The following is a 24,799-nucleotide window of genomic DNA, read 5'->3' as shown; positions in this document are numbered from 1 at the left end:
GGTAAAATGCCAGCTTGAGGGAGATGAACTGCCAACATTTTTGAGACCTCTGTATGTGAATAGAAAGAAAGGGCACATGAGTCACTCGATAGTTGGTGTTATGGACTGAATGTGTCCCCCTAAAATTTGTATGTTGAAGCTCTACCCCTAGAGTGCCTGTATTTGGGAATGAGGTCACTAAGGAAGGCATAGGTCAAATGAGGTCACAAAAGTAAGCTCCTGATCAGATAGGATTAATGTCCTTATAAGAAACGACATTGGGGAGCTCACTCACACTTTCTTAATATGCCCATGTGAGGAAATAGAAAGACTGTGCCATCTGCAAGCCAGAAAGAGAGCTCTCACCAGAAACTGAATATGCTGGCCCTTTGATCTTGGACATGTAGCTTCTAGAACTATGAGAAAATGAATTTCTGTTGTTTAAGCCATCTGGTCTGTGGTATTTTTTTATGGCAGCCCAACCTAACTAATATAGTTGGCTAAATTCAAGGTGATTCATTTAGGGTAAAATAGTCCAAACTTAATGGTGTGTTATGTTCATTTTTTTCAGTTGCAGTCTAGAAAAACTGTCTTGGGAGTCATGGAATGAGGCCCAGAAGACAGTGGCTCAGTGCATACATAGAGATTTTGTCAAGAAGGGTCAGCCATCAGTCTGAAGAAATAAATAGAATACCATATGCAGTATAATCTAGATGTTTGGAACTGAGTTAGGAAGGCAGAGAGAAAGGTGGTAGACCATGAGGCTGATGGGACCCATAAGAAATGCCAGGCCTTTGGAATAGTTTTATCATCATGGACATATTTAGAGACTTCCAACTTATAGCACCACAGAGGCATTTGATCCCTCAAACTTTATATATGGAGCTGAGCTGCCAAAGGCTATTTCTGGACCCTGTTAATCAATAGAGGAGACACTCTTGATGAGCTGATGCTATTGGCCGAGGGAGAAGGAAGTGTTCCCATTTAGTTTTCATCTTTACAGTTTGTAGAGTTACTATTTATTTGCCCATTTTTTACAGTTGAAAATGCTAAAGTTCAGAGAGAATATTTTTCCTAAGGTTACCTAACTAGGAAGTGGTAAAGTTGACATTTGAACATAGGCCTGAAGGATTACAAAACCAGTACACTTTTATTCCAATATCCCGAGTGATGTAATGTGGAAGAACACTGGATTTGGTCCTAGACTCAGTTGCTGTCTGTCTGACCCTGATGAAGGCTTCTCTAGACTAGGCTAGTAACCTTTTTATGAAACCAGGCTCATGATAATGATGCATGTGCTGTTTGCTTTTTAAAAACGAATACAGCATTCCACAACTTTATTTCTAAAGTCTATGTGTGTGTATGTGTGTGTGTGTTTCTTTAAAGCATGACTTTGGTTTCTGTCTTTTTTTTTTTTACCCATTCTTTCATAACTTGTTTTTTTCACCCAGCTATGTGTCCTATGAATCTTACGCTAGTACCACCTCTTCATCTACCATATCCTTTACTATACTGTACACTCCTACTCCATTGTAGTACTCCAGTGTGCCATAATTTATTTAACTATTATCTCACTGATCGGAATTTTGTTTCTGTTTTTCACTATTAGAAACAGTGCTGCAGTGAATATTCAGGTTTCTGTGGAGATGCACATGTTACATCACTAGGTCCACAGCAACTGGATTTTAATAGCAACCATTGAATTGTTCTTCAAAATGGTTAAATCAAAATACACTTCTGTCATCAATTGTAATGGACTCCTGTCCTATTTATGAAATATTATCAAATTTAACTATTTCCAATTTGAGTGTGAAAAAATGATTTATATTCCATTTCTAGTGATTATTGGTGAGGTGGGGAATTTTTTTGTTTGTAGTTTCCTAGAAATTGCCTTTTAATATTTTCTGCCAATTTTTTTAATTTATTGATTTCTAGGATATGTAAAAATTAAATCCTGTTCCACTTTATAGGTCATAAATGTTTTCTTTCATGTGAGGCCTTTAAAATATATTACAGACCTATAAACTTAAACAACACATATATCATTTTCTTTGTAACACAGATGTGACCATACTATCTGTATTATTTTTGCCTTTTAAACTGATTATTTTTAAACTGATTATTATATTAAAATATTACTGTATCAATATATTATAGATTTCTGATTCTTATATTTGGGTACTTTTCTAAACTCTGGATATACTATAGTACACTATATACTATATACTATAGTTATGTTCAGTTTATGTATTTCATTTTCAGTTCTTTTTTAAATCAGATTTGATAGGGGTTTGTCTGCTTCACTGGTCTTTTCAAATACTACTTTTTAAAATTAAATTCATTTACTGTCTTACTGTTTTGTTTACTTCTGCTTTTATCTTACTGATTATTCTCTTCTGTTTTCCTCAAATTTATCTTATTCATTTGTTGGCTTCTTGAGTTTATTTACTTTGTATAATTTATTTACTTTAAATTCTTATTTTAAAAATATATTTAAGGGTATTAATTTTCACGTGTCAGTAATGGCTTTGACCAAATTACAGACTGCTGCTTGTGAGTCCCTAAGTATCATTTATTTTAAAAAACTTTGTAATTTCAGTTTTCATTTCTTTTTTAACCCAAGAATTGTGTAATTGTATAGTAGTTTATCTAAAATTTTCCAAAGTGATCTTTTTTATGTTTGTTTGATAAATTTTAGCATTTTTCCACATAAGGTAAGGAATAAGACCTGAATGATTTCTTTCTTAGAAATAATATATATCCAACTTTCAAAAATACAATGAATAGATAATAATATAATACATAGCTATATATGCACTGACAGCTTAAAAAAAAAACCATCACCATATATATACCTCTTTCATAATTCTCTCTTCCCCAAAGAGATAACCACTGTTCTAAACTTAATTTTTTTAATTCCCCTGCGTGTTTTCATAATTCTGTTACAAATGAGTATACTTCTGAGTAATATATACTTATTTTATAGTATCCTTTTATAAGTCATACTTTTATTTAATATTATACTTAAGAAATTTATCTATATTGATAAAGGTACTCCTGGTAAATTTATTTTCACTACTGTATAAATTCTGAGTATTCATTGAACCTTTATAACTTCCATATTTTTATCTTGATATTTTTGTAAATACTTACATATGGTCAGTTTACATATTTTGTTTCTTAAAAACAAATAAGCATCTTACTTGTTTTGTTAAACAGATTCTTATATTATTTCAGAAAGCTAGATGTATAAATTTTGTATTTGTCAGTGTATTTATAATATGTAAAGGCCAGATGAGATCATCAAATAAGTAATTATAGATTTTTAAAAGAGACAAGCTCTAAGGACTAGCAAAGAAGTACCAGAAAAAGTACCAAGAAGGAACTGCCAGAGGAGTAAAAAGAAAATCAGGAAAGTGATGTCTTGGGGACTGAGAAAATTATTTCAAGGAAAAAAAAAGTTACAGACTCTGTCAGACGCTATAAGATGAAAACTGAGAATTAACCATTGAATTTAGCAACAAAGAGGTCATCGATGACCTTGATAAGCAGTTTTAGTGGAGTGGTAGAGGGGAGAACCAATTGAAGTAGAGGAATTCAGAGACAGGAAATGAATGCAGGAGACAAGGTGGGGAGGAAGGGAAGAGTAGCTAAATGAAGTGGGACAGGATATAGGACAGGAAGCCTTCTAGGACCAGAGGAATGCCAGGATGTGTATGCTGAAGGGAAGTTTTCAGTATAAGAGAGAAAAATAGTGGGGTGGTAGGTAATCAGGGTAAGGGAGGTATTGCTGGAGCAAAGGCTGGAAGAGATGAGATGCACATGCTAAACCACTATGCATACTGCCTCTTTAGATTACTTTTACTTACTTTATCCTCCTGTCAATATTGAGATGATATTTGTGAAAGTACTCTGTAAACTTGTAAAGAACCTTATAATGTAAGCTACTATAGCAATACAAGTGGAGATTTTAGAGTAAGTGGTCAGTTACTTTTTTTTTTTTTTTTAATTTTACGACTTTTTTTTCTGTTTGATCTTAGCCAGGGAAATACTATTGGCTGGTCTTCAGACTGTGTATTTCCACATGGACACATTTGCCTAGTAGCATCAAAACATTTCACCTAGAGTACTTGGGATTTTCCCACACTGGAATTTGATATTTAACCTTTCGACCACCCAACAAGCAAAGAAAATGTTACCCCTTTTATCTTCTTAGAAGCTTTTAAATGAGCCTGAAGCCATTTGAGAAAGCCAAGTATAATACTTCTGTGAACATCTTTTTTAGCTAGAATAAAAATGGATATGAATAGAATTTCATAAGGTTCTTATCCAGAAAATACAAAATAAAAATCCAAGTTTAAAAGATTTTTGAAAAAAAAATAATAATAAATAAATAAATAAATAAATAAATAAAAGATTTTTGCCCTTCAGTGTTTCATAAAAATGTTAGTACTATCGCCAATATCAGGTAGGACCTAATAACAAATGCTCAGCTTCCTACATGAAATCAGATAAATGTTTAGTCATTCTTTATTTTTAAAAATTAGTATTGATGTGATTTGATATCAAACAATTTTTAAAGAAAAAATAAGGATGAGTAATCAAAATAATTTTGGTTAATACAAATGGTTTTCATTTTTCCCTCTTCCATTTTTCATTCTCATGGCCCTATTTCTCAGCTGCTAAAAGATAATATATTATACAGTGTTTAGATAATTGATATAATTGTTTCAAGTTACCTCTTTAGGGTATTATCAGCTTGTAGGCATCAGTTTCTCTAATTGTCAAGTAGTGAATCCTTTATCTGGCATTTAATCTTGCCTCCCTGGGAAAATCAGACCTTACCACAGAGTAAATTTTCGAATTGCTGACCTGAAGTAACATGAGACTGTGCCTTGGCAGTGAACCCTCGCTTTCTGTTATTCATTGGAAAGATAATGATGTACTCTGTTGCCTGAAGGCCCTTGTTTCACTACCTTAAGAAGTAACATCTAAGTACTAGTTGCAAAGGTCTGAGTTTGGAAATTCCAAAGAAGATAATTGCACTGACACAATATTTTTATTTCTTTTGGAAAGATGAGGTAATTAAAAGAATGTAGCTTTTATGGTTTCTCCCAGCACTCATCTTGCTCATGTCAGCATGACTTAAGTTCCACAAAGTTACCTGAAAATGATCATTACTTATTTTTATGAGTAAATTATGCATTTTGTTTTACAGATGTGTTTGAAATTTTTATTTCCATGTTAATGCTCCATTTTTTAAAGATTTTTAATTTTATTTATTCATAGGAGACACACAGAGAGAGGCAGAGACAGAGGAAGAAGCAGGCTCTTTGCAGGGAGCCTAATGTGAGACTCCATCCCCAGACCCCAGGATCACACCCTGAGCCAAACGCAGATGTTCAATCTCTGAGCCACCCAGACATCCCAATGCTTCCTTTTATAAATAGGAAAGCTGAGATTAAAATGTAGCTCACAATTTTTCAGTGAAACAGAAAAAGGTAGAGCTTTCTAGAGCTGGAAAGAAAATTCCCTAAACATTTTTAGCAAACTTGAAAAGAATGTTAAGTAATTCCCATAAAATAATTTCCTAGAAGGCATAAAATGTAATTTCCTAGGAGGAATAAAATGAAAAGGCAAATTTAATTCTCTTTTACCTCTAGATTTCTCGGTTTCATTTTTCTGCTGTGCAGCCTTGTACTTAAATGTAAGATAATTTATGTGCCAACTCTGAGGTCTGTGCTTGGATAGTTTTCATTAGCAGTTGTGCAAGATCTTTTTGAAATGAAAAATTCCATTTCTTTCACAAAATTTGCCACATCTAAAAATTTTGCAGTGATACCGTCTCTTAAATGTCCATATTTTCCTAATCTGTGAAAAATAGCCCTATAAAATTTTTAACATCTCAATTTAGAATATGACCATATGAAGCCAAGAAATCATGACTGTTTACATTTAATAGTTAATATTTGTCAGTCACACATGCTGTAGTTTCATTATTTTGAAGTGTGATGATACTTTATTTTCAGAGTGAATTTTACTGTATTAATGAAAGAAACAAAGTTGTTAGAATTTAAAACTTAAGTTGAAAAACAATAAAACAAGTATATATATATATGAATTTTCGGTAATTTTGGTTTTTTCTGTTACTTAGATTTTAGATTTTTAGAGGTTTTAGATTTTTTTTCTTTAATATTTTGAGTATAGCAATCTGTCACCAAATTTAGTTGAGGAATAACTCAATTTTAGAATTGTAGAACAAAAATTTGAAGACTGTTATATTTTTCCCTGTAGGTGGTTCAATTCAGATTTTATATATTAAGCTTCAGGACAGTAATTACTGTTCAGCCTACCATAGCTAATGTGCATAGGTCTGTGGAGGTGGAGCACAAAACATCTGTTTACACTGGACATCTCTCAACATTTAAGGATGGTGGGCCAGACCCAGTGTTTTCTTAATCTCAGGGCAATGTTTTGTGAAAAGGTCAGAGATACAGAAGCATTTTGCTAAATTTGGAAAAACAGCTAGGGAGAGTGCAAATGCAAACATTAAACTTGAGGTCAATAGTGGCTGTGTCTAAGACTTTAGAAACAGATACAGAAGGTGGAAGATAAAATGTGTCGACTTGTCAACCTAAGTGAATCACAGCAGTTTAGTATTTCCTGAAGAACTGATAAAGGTATTTGGAAGTGTTACTTCCCTTGAGGCTTCCAATCCTACAGATGTGGTTTGTTTTAGAAATGACTTCCCCCAAGTCTATGTTATAACTACCACTATTCATTCAAATTTGAAAAGGTGTATTCTCCTTTTTCTGGCCCTCCCTAATCCATATACTGATAAAATTCTCACCAAATGCACTATCCATTTGTTCTTTTCAATTTTTATTTATTTATGATAGTCATAGAGAGAGAGAGAGAGGCAGAGACATAGGCCGGGGGGAGAAGCAGGCTCCATGCACCGGGAGCCCGACGTGGGATTCGATCCCGGGTCTCCAGGATCGCGCCCTGGGCCAAAGGCAGGCGCCAAACCGCTGCGCCACCCAGGGATCCCTATCCATTTGTTCTTATTCCTATAATCAAAAGTTAGAAAAATTTGTGAATTTCATTACCCGTTTTGAAGCAATATTATAATAGAAGCAAAAATTATTCTTTATTGTAGAAAAGAATTGATAATGTGTAACCGAAGGAAGCTAAGTGAAGTAATATGTAGCTAGTAACATCATAATTATAATTGATCCTTGAATAATGCAGAGGTTAGGGGCACCACCACCCCTCCAATTGAAAAATCCCTGTGTAACTTTTGACTCCTCCAAAAACTTAACTACTAATAGTCTACTTGATTGGAAAGCCTTACTAATAACATAAGCAGTGGATTAACACATATTTTGTGTGTTATATGTATTTTGTATTCTTGCAATAAAGTAAGCTAGAGGAAAGAAAATGTTAAGAAAATCATAAGAGAATGTACATTTGCAGAACTGTACTGTATTTATTGAAAAAAATGTGTAAGTGGGCACGTGCAGTTCAAACCTATGTTTTTCAAGGGTCAATTGAACTTTAAAATTTTAAGTACATAGAACCCTTTTAAAATCTAAATATGAAAAAAAATATACATATGTAATTTTTATATATTGCAGTCACTTGGGAGGGGTGCCTGAGAATTGAGTGTTCCACAAATTACTTTTGTCTTCATCCCTACCTAAGAATAGATTCATTTAACTAGACTTTTTACTATATTAAAATAATAAAATAAAAAATACATCTCATATGCCTTCTTTTTTTAAAATTTATTCGTGAGAGACACAGAGAGAGGCAGAGACATAGGCAAAGGGAGAAGCAGGTTCTCTGTGGGGAGCCAGATGTGTGACTCATTCCCAGGACCCCAGGATCATGACCTGAGCCAAAGGCAGACCCTCAACCACTGAACCACCCAGGTGTCCCAATCTCATATGCCTTCTTATTGCAATAGCTAAACTTAAGCATTTACTAACGTTAATTTTAAAGATGTGTTTGAACAACTTTTAAAAAAGATACCCATAAATTATGCCATATATTTCTCACTAAAACTTTAGATTATCTTTTATTATCTTACTCTGAATTCCTAGTTTGGAATCAGAAGTTTCTCTTTTGTTTGTCCTCGTCTCCTGCCTGACCCAGACTCAGTAGCCCTTTGGCTCTTTATTAGTAGCTAGTTTTGTTTTCATCTACAGGCATTTATTTGTTCACACGATAATCATTTACCAAGCCCCTTAGATGAGCCAGGCATTTTGTTAATCACTGGTTAAGTTCTTATAAACATAACAACTACTCCTTTCAAGGAATTCCTGGTTAAATGGCAGAGACAGATATGTAAACAGATAATTGCAACCCAATAAGAATGAGGGAAAGGAGTACAAGTGACATAATAGAGATGTGTAAAGAAAATAACTAGGATTTATTAAAAGTACAGTGTTGACTCTCAGGGAACTCTCAACACTCTCACTGTTAAAGTTTCAGGTATGTTATTACAAGGATGTGATTAATTAGGCTTGATTTGGAGCAATATCTTATACAGTAGAGAGGGCATGGCTGCAGAAGTTATTCTTTCTGAGAGTCTGAGTGGAAGAATCACTAGACTATTTGATATGGAGCAAAAATTCATCTTGTTGGAAATAGCTGCAAATGTTTCTCACTTCCAGAGAAATGAAGGGTTGAGTTGATCTAAAATATTCCTGGAACTGACTAGAGCTCATAGACTATTATAGTTCCCAGAGCTCATCTCAGGCAGAGTGAAACTAGACTCATTCTTGTTTCTATGAACAAGTTAGGACTAGATGTTGGTCAGTGTTAGCTTGGTTTCATGAGCCTTTTCAGTGGGTCTGCTGATAACAACAAAAACTTCCAAAAGCAGGAGTATATAGAAAGAAAATATTTCACCTTATAATAAGTCATTTAAAAGAAGCATCTCCAGGAAAGATGGATTGTGGAAACTTTGTGTTGTGTCTACTTTGGAGAAATTATTTCTTAGAAGCTTAACCAGTCTTCAGCTCCATCTATGCTTCTAGTTTCCTCCAGCTTCTTACAGAGGCTATTTCCCTTTGTAACCACTCTAAACTTGAGGGTTTTCTCTTTAATATTCCATAACAATTTAAAGGCTGTCACTTCCTCAATTTCCCAAATAGATGTTTTTAAGTTTGTCAACCTATGGAAATTAAGAATTTTTCTTAAATGACCATGACTTACATTAACTCCTGTCAGTATTTTCCCAGCTGTCCACAAATGGACTAGTTATATTGTATAACTACTTTTGAAAGGCTTACTTTTTAAGTATGTAATATTAATAGGATTGATAATGGAGGTTTTCAGTTTAATAATGCTTTAACAACTAACAGTATATAATTCAGGTTTTTTGGCTTACAGGTCAGTTTTTCCATTCATCTTAAGTATATTGTACTTATTGATAAGTTTTTCTATGTTGGGAATTTGTGATGCAAAAGGTATTATTTACTGAAACAATACATATTTTTTTTTAATTTTTTTTATTTATTTATGATAGTTACAGAGAGAGAGAGAGAGGCAGAGACACAGGCAGAGGGAGAAGCAGGCTCCATGCACCGGGAGCCCGATGTGGGATTCGATCCCGGGTCTCCAGGATCGCGCCCTGGGCCAAAGGCAGGCGCCAAACCGCTGCGCCACCCAGGGATCCCTGAAACAATACATATTAATGGAAAATATTTAGGTTAATTTTAAGCTTTAGAAATTAACTTTAGAAAAATATATTGGTTGTAGGTAAGCAGAAAGGTATTAAAGTAAAGTAGATCAGCCAGTGAATACTGGTATACTTTTGTATACCTTGTAATATAAGGATTATACCCATAGGTTCACACCAGTGTGCTACAGGGAAATGGCTGTATTTTAAAATGCTCAGAACATTAACATGATACAAGATCATTGTCATTTGTAAGCAAGCAAGACTGCCAAGAGGATTAGTAAACTGGTTTGAATATCATTTTTCACCTTTATTTATTGGTTCTTGTTTTTCAATGTTCATAATAGTGATGTTAGAACTTCAGAAGGTTTAGATTTTTTAAACCTTGGAAAGTTCAAAAGTAAAGCTGAATCCTTTAAAGGTCTGAGAGTTCCTTCTAATATTTTGGGAATTTACTAGGCTGAAGCTGTCCCTTTACTCAGAGCTTCTAGTGAATCAAATCAGTATCCTTAGTTGAACTTCATGGACCACCGCTCCTTATCGACCTCCTAAACACTGTAAAGTTTAATGTGGTTAGAACTATAGCACAGTAAAACAAAACAAAACCAAACCTAAATTCTTCCTCTGTGCTGTTAGATCATTCATTAAGAAAATAGTCTGTTTATAAACTACAGAGAAAGAAGCACGTGGACAGTTGGAAGGTTTGTAAGTGGGCATATATAGGTAGACCATGATTAAACCAAGCTTACTCACATTTGTCTCTAACACAGTTTTAGATTAAGTAAGCTTCCAATTGATTATTTTATAATTAATTCATTTGTAAGTAGGTACACACCAAGTATCTGTTGGATGAATTAATGAATTTACATTAGCTGATTAATTGATTTTAAATATTCATCTTGGAAACTAAAAATTGTTAAAGAGCTAATATAACTAATAGAGTTTTTTTCAATACCTTTTGAATTTTTATTTGAGGATTTCTACTATGCTTGTACTTGCCCAACACATTTAAAATTTTTGTTTGAGGACTCATATTTATGCTTCTATTTTGGTAAAAAAGGTAAAGAAACAAGAGGACCAGATGATCTCTAAGGTGTCTGAGGACCAGTCTAACTCTAAACACATTTATTTGCACTGAACAAAGGAAAACAGATACCCATTCCTGATTTAAGGTATAAGATAATGATCAAAACCAACAGCAGACATTACATTTAATGGCAATTCATTAGAACCATTCTCTTCAAAACATGGAAAAAGATAAAAATGCTTTCTATTAACTGATACCTATTCAACATAGAGACATAGACCTCTCATAATTAAGGCAATGAAAGCATAAATACTAAAAAGGAAAAGCTACAAATGTCATTATTGTGAAAGAATTTATAATTATTAGAAAATCAAAGGAAAAATTATTAAAATGAATGAATTAAAAAGGTAATTAGATACAAAGCAAATATATCAAAGTCAGTAGCTTTCCCATTCATCAGAAATAATCAGTTGAAAATGTAATAGGAATAAAAGGTTCCATTCACAATTCATAATTACATAGAAGGTATAAAATGTACCAAAATATTTAAAACTTATATGAAGAAAACTGCAAAATTTTACTGAAAGACATAGTTGAAGACCTGAATAAATAGATATCCATGTTCCCAGATGGGAAAAAAATATCAAGTCTTTTACACCAAAATTGAATGTCATCCCCAACAAAATGGTAGTAGTTTTATTTAAATAGAATTTGATGCATTAATTTCAAAGTTCACTTAGAAGAGAAAATTGAGTATGAATCACCATGAATATTTTTAAAAGATTGATAATAAGATGAAATTTTGCCTTACCGAATATCAAAACATAACCACAAGCTATTAGTAATTAAAACAATATGGCATCTGAGTGGGAAGAGATAAATAAGTCAGTGGGAGAGAATAGAAAATATAAAACCAACCAAAGTACTGATTTCTTGTTCTGCTCTTTACTTCATCCCATTCTCCACCCACATGAACCCATTCCTTCTACTCAGAGATAATAGTCTAGGATCGGGACAGGATACTGGGTTAACGTGGGAAAATTGGTTTTTACTTTTTACCAGTTTATGTTACACTTGAGCAGTGCCAATGTATATTATTGCACTACATGATTTATCACACTAAATTGAGAAGAGGCAGTGAAAGAAGCAACAAGTCTGCAGTAGAAGGAAACCCTTTTAAGCACCAGGCTCTGGTTTTCTCTTTTATACATAAATCAGATTCTTCCCTTTTAGGATTCACTTTTTTGTCTGGGCCACAAACCATTCTCAAACTCCTTCCCAGCCCTTCTTTTTAAGGTGTTGCTAAATCTGTAGACCTGTAGGCATCACCTAATGCCATTATCAAAAATGATGGATACTATTGCTAAGATAAAAAGGGGTAGAATTCATTAAGTGGAGTTTTGTTACTGTTTCAAGCTTTTATTTAAATTGCAGTTACTTAATATATAATGCAATATTAGTTTCAGGAGTAGTATTTAGTGATTCATCACTTGCATATAACACCGACTGCTCATCACAAGTGCCCTCCTTAATCCCCATTACTCATTTAACCCATCCTCCCTCACCTCTCCTCCAGCTGTTCTCTATAGTTAAGAATCTGTTTTACGGTTTGCCTCTCTCTCTGCCCCCCGCCCCCCGTCTGTCTGTTTCTTTTCTTTTTTTTTTAAGATTTTATTTATTCATGAGAGAGACAGAGACAGAGAAAGGGAGAGGGGCAGAGACACAGGCAGAGGGAGAAGCAGGTCCATGCAGGGAGCCTGATGTGGGACTTGATCCTGGGACCCCAGGATCACGCCCTGGGCCGAAGGCAGGCACTAAACCGCAGAGCCACCCAAGCTGCCCTGTTTTGTTTCTTAAATTCCACATATAAGTGAAATCATATTTGTATTTATCTTTGTCTGACTTATTTCACTTAGCAATACATTCTCGTTCCATCCATATTTTTGCAGATGGCAAGATTTCATTTCTTTTTGATGGCTGATTAATTTACATTTTACGTGTGTGTATAGACATGCACACACAAACACAGATACACATAGGCACACATACCACAACTCCTTTATCCAATAATCAGTCAGTGGACATTTGGGCTCTTTCCATAATTTGACTATTTTTGATAATGCTGTTATTAAGTATCGGAGTGTTTACATCCCTTTGAATTAGTACGTTTATATCCTTTGAATAAATACCCAGTAGTGCAATTGCCGGATCATAGGGTAGTTCTATCTTTAACTTTTGGGGGAACCTTTATACTGTTTCCAGAGTGGCTGCACCAGTTTGCTTTCCCATCAACAGCATACATGGGTTCCCCTTTCTCCACATCCTTGCCAACATCTGTTGTTTCCTGTGTTAATTTTAGCCTTTCTGACATATTTAAAGTGATATTTCATTGTAGTTTTGATTTGTATTTTCCTGATGATGAGTGATGTTGAGCATCTTTTCATGTGTCTGTTAGGCATCTGTATGTATTCTTCAGAAAGATGTCTATTCATTTCCTCTGCCCATTTCTCAATTGGATTATTTGGTTTTTGGCTGTTGAATTTGATAACTTCTTTATAGATTTTGGATACTAATCCTTTGTCAGGTATGTCATTTGCAAACATGTTCTTCCATTCTGAAGATTGTGTTTTAGTTCTGTTGGTTGATTCCTTCACTGTGCAGAAGGATTTTGTTTTGAAGTCCCAGTAATTCACTTTTGCTTTTGTTTCCCTTGCCTCCAAGTACCTAGTAGGAAGTTGCTAAGGCTGATGTCAAAGAAGTTACTGCCTGTGTTCACTTCTAGTATTTTGACGTTTTCCTGTGTCATATTTAGTCTTTCATCCATTTTTGAATTAATTTTGTATATGGTATAAGAAAGTGGTTCAGTTTCATTCTCTTGCATGTTTTCTATTTCTATTGCCTCTATTTCTGTTGCATCTATTGCCCAGTTTTCCCAACACGTTTTGTTGAAGAAACTGTCCTTTTGCCATTGGGTATTCTTTCCTGGTTTGTTGAAGATTAGCTGATCATATAGTTGTGGGTCCATTTCTGGATTTTCTGTTCTGTTGCATTGATCTAGGGTCTGTTTTTGTGCCAGTGTCTTGATCATTACAGCTTTGTAATAATATTATAATATTGTAATTTGTAATATTACTTGAAATCTTGAATTCTTTCATACAGTAGAGTTTTAATGAAAACCTTAAACTCCACTTGGTCAGATTTTTTTCTGATACATTTACTCAGGTGGTTAAAAGATTTCACACTGTTCTGTAGTTCTGCCTGTTTTCTCTCAGTGTAGGATGAATTAGAGGCAAAAATCACAGGCCATTACTGTAAAATTTTAGGGAAGTACTGGGTGCCTACACAAAAGTGATGACTGTGGCAGATGTGAGAAATGAGAGGGAGAGTAACAGGTTTTGTGGATTGATTGTTAGTAGAAGTTAAGGAGAAGGAAGAGTTGTCAGCATTAGCTCATGGAAGGTGGATCAAATTCCCAGCTGCAGTGGTCAAGCAGGTTTGACCTGCTGGGACCAATGACAGACACTTAGAAAGAAAAGTTTGATGAGAAAACACAAATACATCATGAGCAGCAATGGCAGCGGCAGGCAGGGGCAGAAATCACAGATCAAGTCCATATTAGATCATGACAAATAAAGATGTTAGATGCAAAAATTGTGGTGGTTCAGGATGTTAGACTAAGGCATGGCTTCAGATAGTGGTGTAGAAACCATGAGAGCTCCACACAGAGTAATCCTTCCCGAAGTTCCCTGGAAATGAGTCTTGGTTGATTGGCGCCAATTAGGTCCAAGGAAATGGCCTAGCAGGAAATAAGCAAGAAAGTAAGCTGTGGTCACAGACAAGATTGATTTCCCTATCCTAGGAGGAAGAAGAACCCCATGGGATATATGTATAGAAAGGGACCTAAGTTGTTAGACTCTTCAGGGAAATTATTGCCCATTATTGACATTAAGTTGTTCAGTGTTTCACTTCTCATCATGACAGAGCCAAAACAATTTCCCAATACTTATGGATTACCTGAGTAATTGTTATTAACATACTACTGAACTAAGTTGTCTCTGGTATGGAGCTGTTTTATCTTTCTAAAGCAACATTTTCTTTGTGTCATTGCTCTACGTAAGAATCTCCTAAAGCCATGTTTTCTATCTGATTAAATTCCAGTGCTTTGTCTGGCATTCAGAAATCGTTATCAGTTTACTTACCCTTTTCCATGAATGTAAATCTTCTGCTCTGGGAAGATTATTACCATCTTTTCAAATATGCTGTGTAAACCTAGGATGTTCATATCTCTTCCTAATGTTAAAACTCCTGTTTTTTTCTTCTTGAAAACTTTTTTTTTTTTAAGATTATTTATTTGAGAGAGAGAGAAAGAGAGCACAAGCTGGGGAGCAACCGAAGGAGAGAGAGAAGCAGGTTACTAACTGAGCAGGGACCATCCCCCCGAACTCAGGGTCCCAGTCTCAGGACCTTGGGATCATGACCTGAGCTGAAGGCAGACACTTAACCAAGTGGGCCACCCCGGTGCCCTATGAAACCTTCCTATTAACCTCAACTTCTATAGTGCTTTATTTTGATTTATTCTAACTTGACTCATTCTTTTCTTCCAAGTTTGCACCTTTTGTCTCTCCAACTAGTATTTTGTCCCTCCGTATAGATTGTATTTTTTCTTAAAGGCACTGACATATATATTCTGTCTCTTATACATGCCATTAAAAAGTAGGGAGTGATCCCTTTTTTTAGTTTTTATTTGAGTACTTGTATTTTATTTGACTACTTTTTAAAAGTCTTAATCTTCAGAATAGTGGGGAAAATACTAGTCATTTGCCTGGCTCTTCATTTAATAAAGTGTAACTTAGAAATGCAAGATGTAATCTCCTTATTGAAAGTTCTTATGGATTATTTTGAGACAGCTTCTCAAGATATTGATATTTAAATAATTTTAATAGTTTATACATAATCTGCATTATGACATCATAGACATGGAAGAAACAATAAAAAGAATAAGCTTGCCATCCTAAATAATAATTTCTTCTACTATAAAATAATTTTTATGAAATGTATAAAATATAATTTTTTCATTATTGATAGTAATGTAAATTGCTATTAATTCCCTAGAGGCAGAGTGAAAATATATATGAAAAGGTTTTGTTTGACCAATCAAATCCACTCCTTGGAATTTATCTCAAGGAACTCTGTACATATATGTAAATATATTCTATGCTGGTCATTTTAACATCATTTTACAATAGTAAAATACTGTGAATCACCTAAGTAAATATTTAGCCATGAGCAATTCATAAATTGTGCTATGGCGTAAACACTTGATATGAAATATACAGCTACTAAAAAAATGATCTACTAGAGTATTTAGTGAGAAAATAGCCCTGATATATTAATAACTGAAAAATATCAGATTACTGAACAGTGCAGTGTAATTCCATTTTTGCCAAAAAAGAAAAAAATTGTATCTATAAACTTTAAAAATTTTGTTTTCTAAATTATATACAATTACTATGCATCACTTTTGTAATCAGCAAAAAAAAAAAAAAAATCCTATTAACAAATTTGCTGTAGTTCAGAGAAAAAGTAAATAGCAATGAAAAATTATCCACAAAGAAAGGTCTTGAAATTAAGGAAAACAAAAGACACTTCCTTCCTCTATCCCCCCCCCCCCCGCCCCCTGCCACCCCCATATATAAACATTCCTTCTAATTCTGTTAATCTTCACCTTAGGTAGAATTCAGAACAACCATTGGTGGCAACTCTACTCTAGGGATCTAGAGTTAGCAACTTCAGTTGTAACCTAAGCACTGCCACTAAGTGGTTTTCTTAGTGGTAGCCCTGAATAGCATATCAGAATTCTTCTTTTAGAAAATCCATAGACTATGAGCAGATTTCTAATTAGATCAGTAAGGCTATATAGAAAGCACATAGTAAGCATTCAGCAAGAGTTAATGTTCCTTCTAAAGAAACTGTTAGCTGGGATCCCTGGGTGGCGCAGCGGTTTAGCGCCTGCCTTTGGCCCAGGGCGCGATCCTGGAGACCCGGGATCGAATCCCACATCGGGCTCTCGGTGCATGGAGCCTGCTTCTCCCTCTGCCTATGTCTCTGCCTCTCTCTCTCTCTCTCTCTCTCTGTGACTATCATAAATAAATAAAAATTAAAAAAAAAAAAGAAACTGTTAGCTCAGAAATTTGATGTTTTCTGAAACTGAAACTTCAGAAATAAATCACAGGTCCTTCAAGTGCCAGTTTAGAATTTTCAGGCCCAAAATGATATTTATAGTAAGATCTTTTAAACATGAATTCATTTTATTCATATGGGTAACTTATTTATAAAATGATTAAATTCTCCAGAAGACATCGTTTTCACACTTTGTCATTTACTCTTATTAATTCACTTTTAGCATAATTAAAAGCATTTAGCTTCTGAAGGAGATGTTATTTCACACAGTCCATATTTATTTGCTTGCTTAACTTTAGGTTGCTATCAACAGATCAGACATTGAAGACTTAGACCTCTATGCTACATCGCGGGAAAGGAGATTTCGTTTGTTTGCTTCTATAGAATGTGAAGGGCAGTTATTCATGACTCCATATGATTTTATTTTGGCTGTTACAACAGATGAGCCCAAATGTAAGTATATATTTTTTAATTCTCTTAATGATTTTATAAGATTTTTTTCTTATTTCCAGTTTGTTAAAGTGTGGAGCAGGGTAAGTTTTTAGAACAACTAACCAAGTAATGTGGTATTTCAAAAGACGTTATGCTATATAACCTTACTAAATTAATATTTCTTATAAACTCTTTTCACAAACTTGCATTTATTTACTCTTTCTTAGTTCATCAAACTTAAAAACCACGTCACTCTTGATATTCTTTATAATAGGTTCATATTCTGCTTATTCAATTCTTATATCCAGCATGAACAGAGTAATTCAGAGGACTGGCTTTGAAGCTAGACCTGGGGCAAGAATTCTACCTATATCTTTTCTGTATTTGTCATGGCCCCTACAGTGCAAATATAGACTATTACTCATCTTTCCATGTGTTAGAGCAGTGGTTCTCAAACTCTTTGTCATTATGTACAGTCTTGCAAATTTCTTCAGCGTCTGATTAATAAAAGATGGCTGTATTCTCATCTGCTTTTTTTATCCAGTAGTTGCAGTGTGTTGTTTTTCATGAAGTATATTAAGCAAATCTGCCTCACAGGTAAAGAAGTAAGGAAAAGGAAGAGTACTTTAATAGCCCTTTCAGATTATTGTAGATATTCTTCTTTGATACTTCAAAGGCTAGTGGTAGTTCCTTAGAGTTTAGTTGTAATGTGGAATTTGAAACTTTGTCATCTGTTATGAAAAAATCCATTGGCCCCCACTGCACTTGGAATGGATCTTTTACCCTTATATAGTAACATCAAATGGAAGATACTGGTTGATTTAGTTATGCAGATCTTCCAAATATTGACATATTTTTAGGCGATTTATTTAAAAAAATAATTCAGTGATATTGTCATAATATTACCATGAAAGTCTTATTGGAAAGCTGTCAAACTCATGGTGGTGTATACAAGTTCTCCCAAATTCTAATTTTTACTTGAAAGCTCAAATGTTATCACTGGCATCAAATATTGTCAGTTGTTTTTTTGAAGCAATAGCTTTGTTCATTTTTAAGAAAATGCTTGCCAAATACCCAAGTCCAAATAATCATAATTTGTCAGTTCTTTCAAGTAAAAATTGTGTTCCATGAAAAAGGGTTCAGTTCACAACTCAAAGAATCACAGTACTTTTTCCTCAAGACAGCCATAGTACTTTGGAATGCAACAGAGTACTTTATGCACACTTCCCATTTCTTCTCATAGCAAATTATGACATGTAATCAAAGACACCTGTCAAATGCTAGGTGTTGCACTAGGCACTGGAAATAAAGCGGTGAGGGAAGCAAACAAACAAAAATAGACTCTCCACCCTCATGATGCTTACAGTCTAGTGGATAAAACCCATGCTGATCAATGAAGTATACAAATAAATAGTAAATTACATCTGTGATAAGTGCCATGAAAGAAACTTGAAGCTGTGAGAGCATATTTTTGAGAGGTCAGTTAGGTAGCTCAGGGAAATCTTCCCTGGGAAAATAAATATCCACATGAAATATGAATTGCATGTAAGAGTTAAGTAGGCTAATAGGAAGTTGAAAGTAGAGCATTTCAGCAGAAGAAAAAGTATCAAGGTGCCATGATAAGTTCTTAAGCATTCTTAGCAGTAACCAAAAAAGTAACTATGTGAGATGAAAACAAACGTCTAAAAGTTAAAAAAAAAATCTAAATAATTTGGCAAATTGGCTACTTTGCAAATTAATTTTTAATCAATTAATTTTTGACATTTTAGATTATTTCCATTGGAGATGAGGGGAGAGGGTTGGGTAGAGTGTATATTTAGGATTCATCTATGTGGTTGGTAATTAATACAGTAAGTATGGATAACACTGCCTATAAGGCAGTATAGTATGAGAATATAGCTGACCAAGAACCAATCCTTGAGGAATTCCTAGACTTTAAATGATGAAGGTGCAAAGGCTTGAAAGATGAGCCTCAAAAGGAAAAATAGGAGTATCTGGAAACATGGGAATAAAATCAGGAGTATAGAGTCATAGAAGCCAAGAAAAATGAACAGAATGGTCAAATAAGATGTCAAGTTAGATGAGAACAGAAAAATGTCTACTAGATTTAGTAATTTGAAGGCTATTGATGATTTTTAAAATGATGTTTCAGTGTAGTCATTAGAGCAAAGAAAGACTAGCTTGCAATAGCAGAAGATGAAGAAATGAAAACAGTGAGTATAAAGGACTCTTTCAAGATATTTGGCTGTAAAATAGAAAGGAAATGAAATAGAGTAGTTGAAGGAGAAACTTTATCATGCTATATTTTGTCAGAAGACTCTGAAATTAGTAACTGATGGAAAGGGAACTACGTGAACAAACACATGGGATCAGGAGAGCAAATGGTATATTCAAAGTAGTTCACTTTGGGAGTATGTAAGATAGTAGTAATAGAAAAGGCTACAAATGAAGTAGGACTCTTTTGGAAAAATTTGAGGGCTATGGTAAGGATTATATCTCTGCTCCTTTACCTTCCCTTTCCTCCTTCCCTTCTAGAAATATTTATTGAGTACTTACCATGTGCCAAATAACCATATTTAGCCTTAGAATTGGTTATTTGATACTTTTTATCCTCTTTAAATATTTTAAGCTTCATAAGTATAGTGACTATGTAGAAAAAGACTCTTATACAAAAACAGATATGCATTCCATACATTTAATTGATTTCATACAATGTGGACCTTTTATATTTAAGTTAGCACAAATTTGATATAACTATGTATTTTTTAGAATATCAAATGGTATTTTTGCATCAAATGCTATAATTTGTCAAACTTATATTTGAGAAGTCATTCATTAAGTAATGCTTAATTTAGAATTTCATAGTTTGAAAATTTTTTAATTCATTATTTTCTTAATTTTTTCTTCATCATAATATAGTCACTGGAAGCCTGCTGGTGGCTTTTTATTTTTTGGAAATAAATTTTATGGTGATTCTTTTCAAGGTATTATAGAACCATCATTTGTAGGAAAACATTCCATTATAAAAAATCTGCACAGGGCATTTAACAACCACAAATTAACATTAGTTAATTTCAAGCTGAAACTTTTAAAACATAGCTAAGAACGATCACTAAATATCAAGATATTTGTAAAAACTTTTTTTAAAGTGTAGGATTATAAAAAGAAGTATTTACCTCAGAAGAGAAAATGTGTTTCATAGACTGAATAATTAAATCATATATGTTTATCAATGTGGCATATTGAAATTAGACAGACATATTTAAACCTTAGCATTCATTTACTAGCTTTGAGAACTTTGTTATTTAATCTTTTGTCGCCTCATTTATAAAAAATAAAAATAATAGCAACTTCATGAGACTTTTGAGGATTGAGTGATATTGGTTGTATTTAGTATCATACCAGACACACAGTAAGCACTTAATAAATGTAGGTAGCTGTCTTTGTCATTGTCACCATCATCATCATTTGAATTCATAATCATCATTTTTTAAAAAGTCTTTAACAGGAAAAAAGTGATATACTGTGTAAACATTCTCTTAATATATTTCAAATAAATGTTAATCGAGATATGCATTTGTTGATTGATTATAGGTTTGTGTTTGAAATCTAGTAAATTTATTTTACCTACTTAAATAGAACCCAAAAGACAAGTTTCCCTTCTAGAACTAAAATAAGTAATTGATTATTTGCATATAGCTACAAGTATTATTTTTAGTTTTAAAAATATATTGTTAAAAATTTTCAGATGTACATGAAAGTATTAAAAATATAATGAATATCAACTTATAACTGAAAAAATAAAATACATCCTATAGCATTGAAGTCCCTCTTCACCAGAGTTATATTTATATATGTAGTAACTTCATATTAAATAAGGAATTTAGAAAATCAGAAAATCCTTTGAAGAACAATCTTAATGGCTCTTTAGTCTTTATAAAAAAAAGCTAATAATACTGAACATAGTGACATATCCGGCAGAATGAATATGTCTTTTGTGAATAATTTACCCTGGAAATCTCATAAACCCTACAAAACTCAAGAGTGTGTCTAACTTCCTCTTCTGATAAATTGCTTCTGAACATTGCCTAAGAGCATGTGCATGTACTTTTGTGCCATTTATTTTTCTTCTGATCATACTGCAACATTTCAAGTAAGGAAGGTAATAAATATTATTTACAATCTTCTGTTCATTATGGAAAGGTGGATGTCTCTATTAAATAAATGTATTGGAATTAAGGCTAACTGCTGAATTCTTCTTTATAAACCTGTGATTTTAATCACTTGATTACACATTTGTACAGACTATCTTAGGTAAAGAAAGGATGTTGTTGCTACATAGAGAACAAATCGATCTCCATAAAAATCAGTTTGCTGAGTTTTAGAACAAACTTCTATCCTTTCAATCTTAAAAGTGACTTATATTGCTTAAAAACTAAGAATGTTAAATGGCGAAAACTGCCTTTGTTCTAGTCTTGACTTTGATATACTGTTTACTATAACTATCATTAATTATAAAGAAATAGCCACATTACTATATAGAAAAATTATTGGTTGTCATTATTGTAATGTAGCTGAAATAATATTTACCAGTTCCTAATGCAGCTGTGTTATAGGGCTTAATCACATATAAACCTGGAGATAATTTCTTGGGCTGACATCAGATATTCAGAGTTTTCAAATCTGAGTAAAGGATACAGCAGTGTTGATTGTGCACTTATTCCAGTATTATAAGATTTATAGTGTTTGAGATCTTCAAGGATGTGAGGAGGAATCACAAAAAGAAAGTGATCTCAGGTAATTTATCCAGTGATAACACTCTTGTTCCAGAAATTATTCTTAAATACAGGGAAAGAAGGGAAAAAAGGATGAGGAGCTAGCTCCCTATTGCCATTACCTGCTCTCTTTTTCATCTCATTTTCTCATTGCCCCCACCCTTCCCCTTCACCCTAGAGAGACCTGGATTTGAATTATAACCAGAGATACTAACATCGTAGAAATCATGGGTAACATTATAATTAAAATATAATTTCTCTCTGTTGATATTTTATATTCTAGTATGAATATTTAATAAATATCAGTATTTGTGTTTTTAAGCCCAAAGGATGATTAACATGGAGTAAGTTAACTTTATAAATCCAGAAATCCCCAAAGTAAGATAATGATTATGGAAAATATGTGTCCTATTCCACTGATATCATTTGTTGTAACTAGTTTGTAGTACATGAAACAAATACAAAACACAAATAAAACCATACCTTAGATCCACATCTCAAAGTTAAAAAATACTTTGTCTTTAAGGTATATAAGCTTGGTTAGATGGTTACTGAATTTAGATATACATTACATGAAGTATTTATTATCTAATTCTTTTATATTTGTTTATTACAGTTGTGAAAACATGGAAGTCGCTTACCAAACAGGTAGGTTAAAGCTCTTGGTGTACATATGCATGCACATTATGTATATGCATACCCATTTTGGAAAATAGTTTAGCATTATCTACTAAAATTAAAGATAGACATACCCTGTACCTAGCAGTTCTCTTGGATCTCACTTTTGAAACAGTGCATATACATATACCTAGTAAAGTTTAACTTGAATATGCCCTATGATCCAGTAATTTTACACTAGAGAATATACCTAGAGAAACTTGTACATGCATGAGAGGTTCACGGAAATGTTATTAGGTTATTCATAATTGGCCAGAAAGACTATAATATAATATCAATAAGGTAAATAAGTTTTTATATATTCATACAGTGAATACTATACCAAGTAAAAACAAATGAATTATACTGGTGCTTAAGCTAGATGAATCTGGGAAACATAATAACAAGCAAATTCACAAAAACATAAATTATAGTTCCATTATATAAAGTCTACAGCTAGGAAAAAGAAACCGTTTAAGGATGCATTCATAGGTGGGAAAACTAAGGAACAATGAATATTAAATTCAAGACAATATTTACCTCTAGGGAGATGGAAGGATATATCAGTGAGAAGTGCAAAGAGGCTTCCAAAGTACTGGTATTTTCTATTTCTTAACAATTTCTGACTTTAAATTATATATGTGTGTGTGTGTGTATTCCTTTTGCACTTTTTAAATGTATGATAACCTTCAATATAAAAAAGATAAAAAACATTAGTATATCATAAAAAAAAAAAATAGTATGGCATTCTACAGTACTTCCTTAACCAGTTAAAGAGAATCTTCCTGGGACCCCTGGGTGGCTCAGCGGTTGAGCCTCTGCCTCTGGCTTGGGGCGTGATCGTGGAGTTCCAGGATCAAGTCCCACATCAGGCTCCCTGCAGGGAGCTTGCTTTGCCCTCTGCCTATGTCTCTGCCTTCTATGTTTCTCTCATGAATAAATACATAAAATCTTAAAAAAAAAAAAAAAAAAAAAAGATTCTTCCAAAAGCCTATAGCCTATAGCTGATGATGTTTCTGTTTGGGGTTTTTTTTAAAAATTTTTTTAATTTAAATTCAACTTGCCAACATATAGTGTAACACCCAGTGCTCATCTGATCATCAAGTGTCAAACATGATGTTTTCATGTGAAATTTTAGAAATCCTCTTTAAAATTAGATAGAATACAAATATGTCTGCTATCACAGCTATTACTCACTGTTTTACTATAAATCTAGGCTAAAGTAGTATAGTAAATTGCTGGGGCTGCTATAACAAATACCAAAGTTTAGGTGGCTTAAACCACAGAAACTTATTTTCTCACAGATATGGAGACTGGAAGTTCAAGATCAAGTTACTGGCAGGATGGGTTTCTTCTGAGGCCTCTCTCAGCTTGTGGATGGCCATTTCTTCCCTGTGTCATCTTCCCACGTCATTATTCTGTGCATGTCTCTGTCTTGATGTCTTCTTATAAGGACATCAGTCATATTAGATTGGGACCCACCATAATAACCCCATGTAATAAACTTAATTAACCTTTGTAAAGGCCCTGTCTCTAAATATAGTCATGCTCAGGGGTACTGAGAATTATGCAAATGTAAACTTGAGGTAGACTTAACTCAGGCTCTAACGTGTAGTATGACGAGACAAAAGAAGGAGGTTCTAAGGATTGGGACAATAACTATGAGAGAAAAATATAAAAATGCATAGATTTCAAATTTATTCAAATTTAGTTTTACTAAACTTAGTAAGGTCACTGCTGGTGTTTCTGCATCAACAACAGCAGTTAGAAACTGTGCTATCAAGTATGACACTTCCCACAATCGCAACAAAAACTCTTAGATCTTAGTATACCTAACAGAAGATGTGCAAGATATTATTATATTTTTTAAATAATATAAGTATACAGAAATATATCATGTTCACTGATGATTCATTTGGAACTGTAAGGGCCCAGAATTTTCAGAACAATTCTGAAAAGGATGGAAGGGAAGCAAACAGATGAACATTAGGATGGGAACCATTGGGCCTGTCTCATATTAAGATTAATAATAGATCTATAATTAAAATAGCATTATATTAT

General features: G+C 33.5%; 1 protein-coding gene across 6 annotated transcripts in view; it reads left to right on the top strand.

The window, feature by feature from the left end:
* The window catches only part of MICU3 (mitochondrial calcium uptake family member 3), a 95,555-nt gene that overhangs the window by 21,140 nt on the left and 49,616 nt on the right, over positions 1-24,799 (top strand). For all 6 annotated transcript variants that reach the window (XM_072776209.1, XM_072776206.1, XM_072776207.1 and 3 more), the window contains exons 2-3: positions 17,174-17,327; positions 22,698-22,729. In XM_072776209.1, the coding sequence (XP_072632310.1) occupies positions 17,174-17,327; positions 22,698-22,729 (186 nt within the window). The remainder of the gene's footprint in view (positions 1-17,173; positions 17,328-22,697; positions 22,730-24,799) is intronic.

The sequence above is a fragment of the Canis lupus genome, chromosome 15, assembly GCF_048164855.1.
Source record: "Canis lupus baileyi chromosome 15, mCanLup2.hap1, whole genome shotgun sequence".
Taxonomy (NCBI): domain Eukaryota; kingdom Metazoa; phylum Chordata; class Mammalia; order Carnivora; family Canidae; genus Canis; species Canis lupus.
This window is presented reverse-complemented; position numbering and strand designations above follow the sequence as displayed.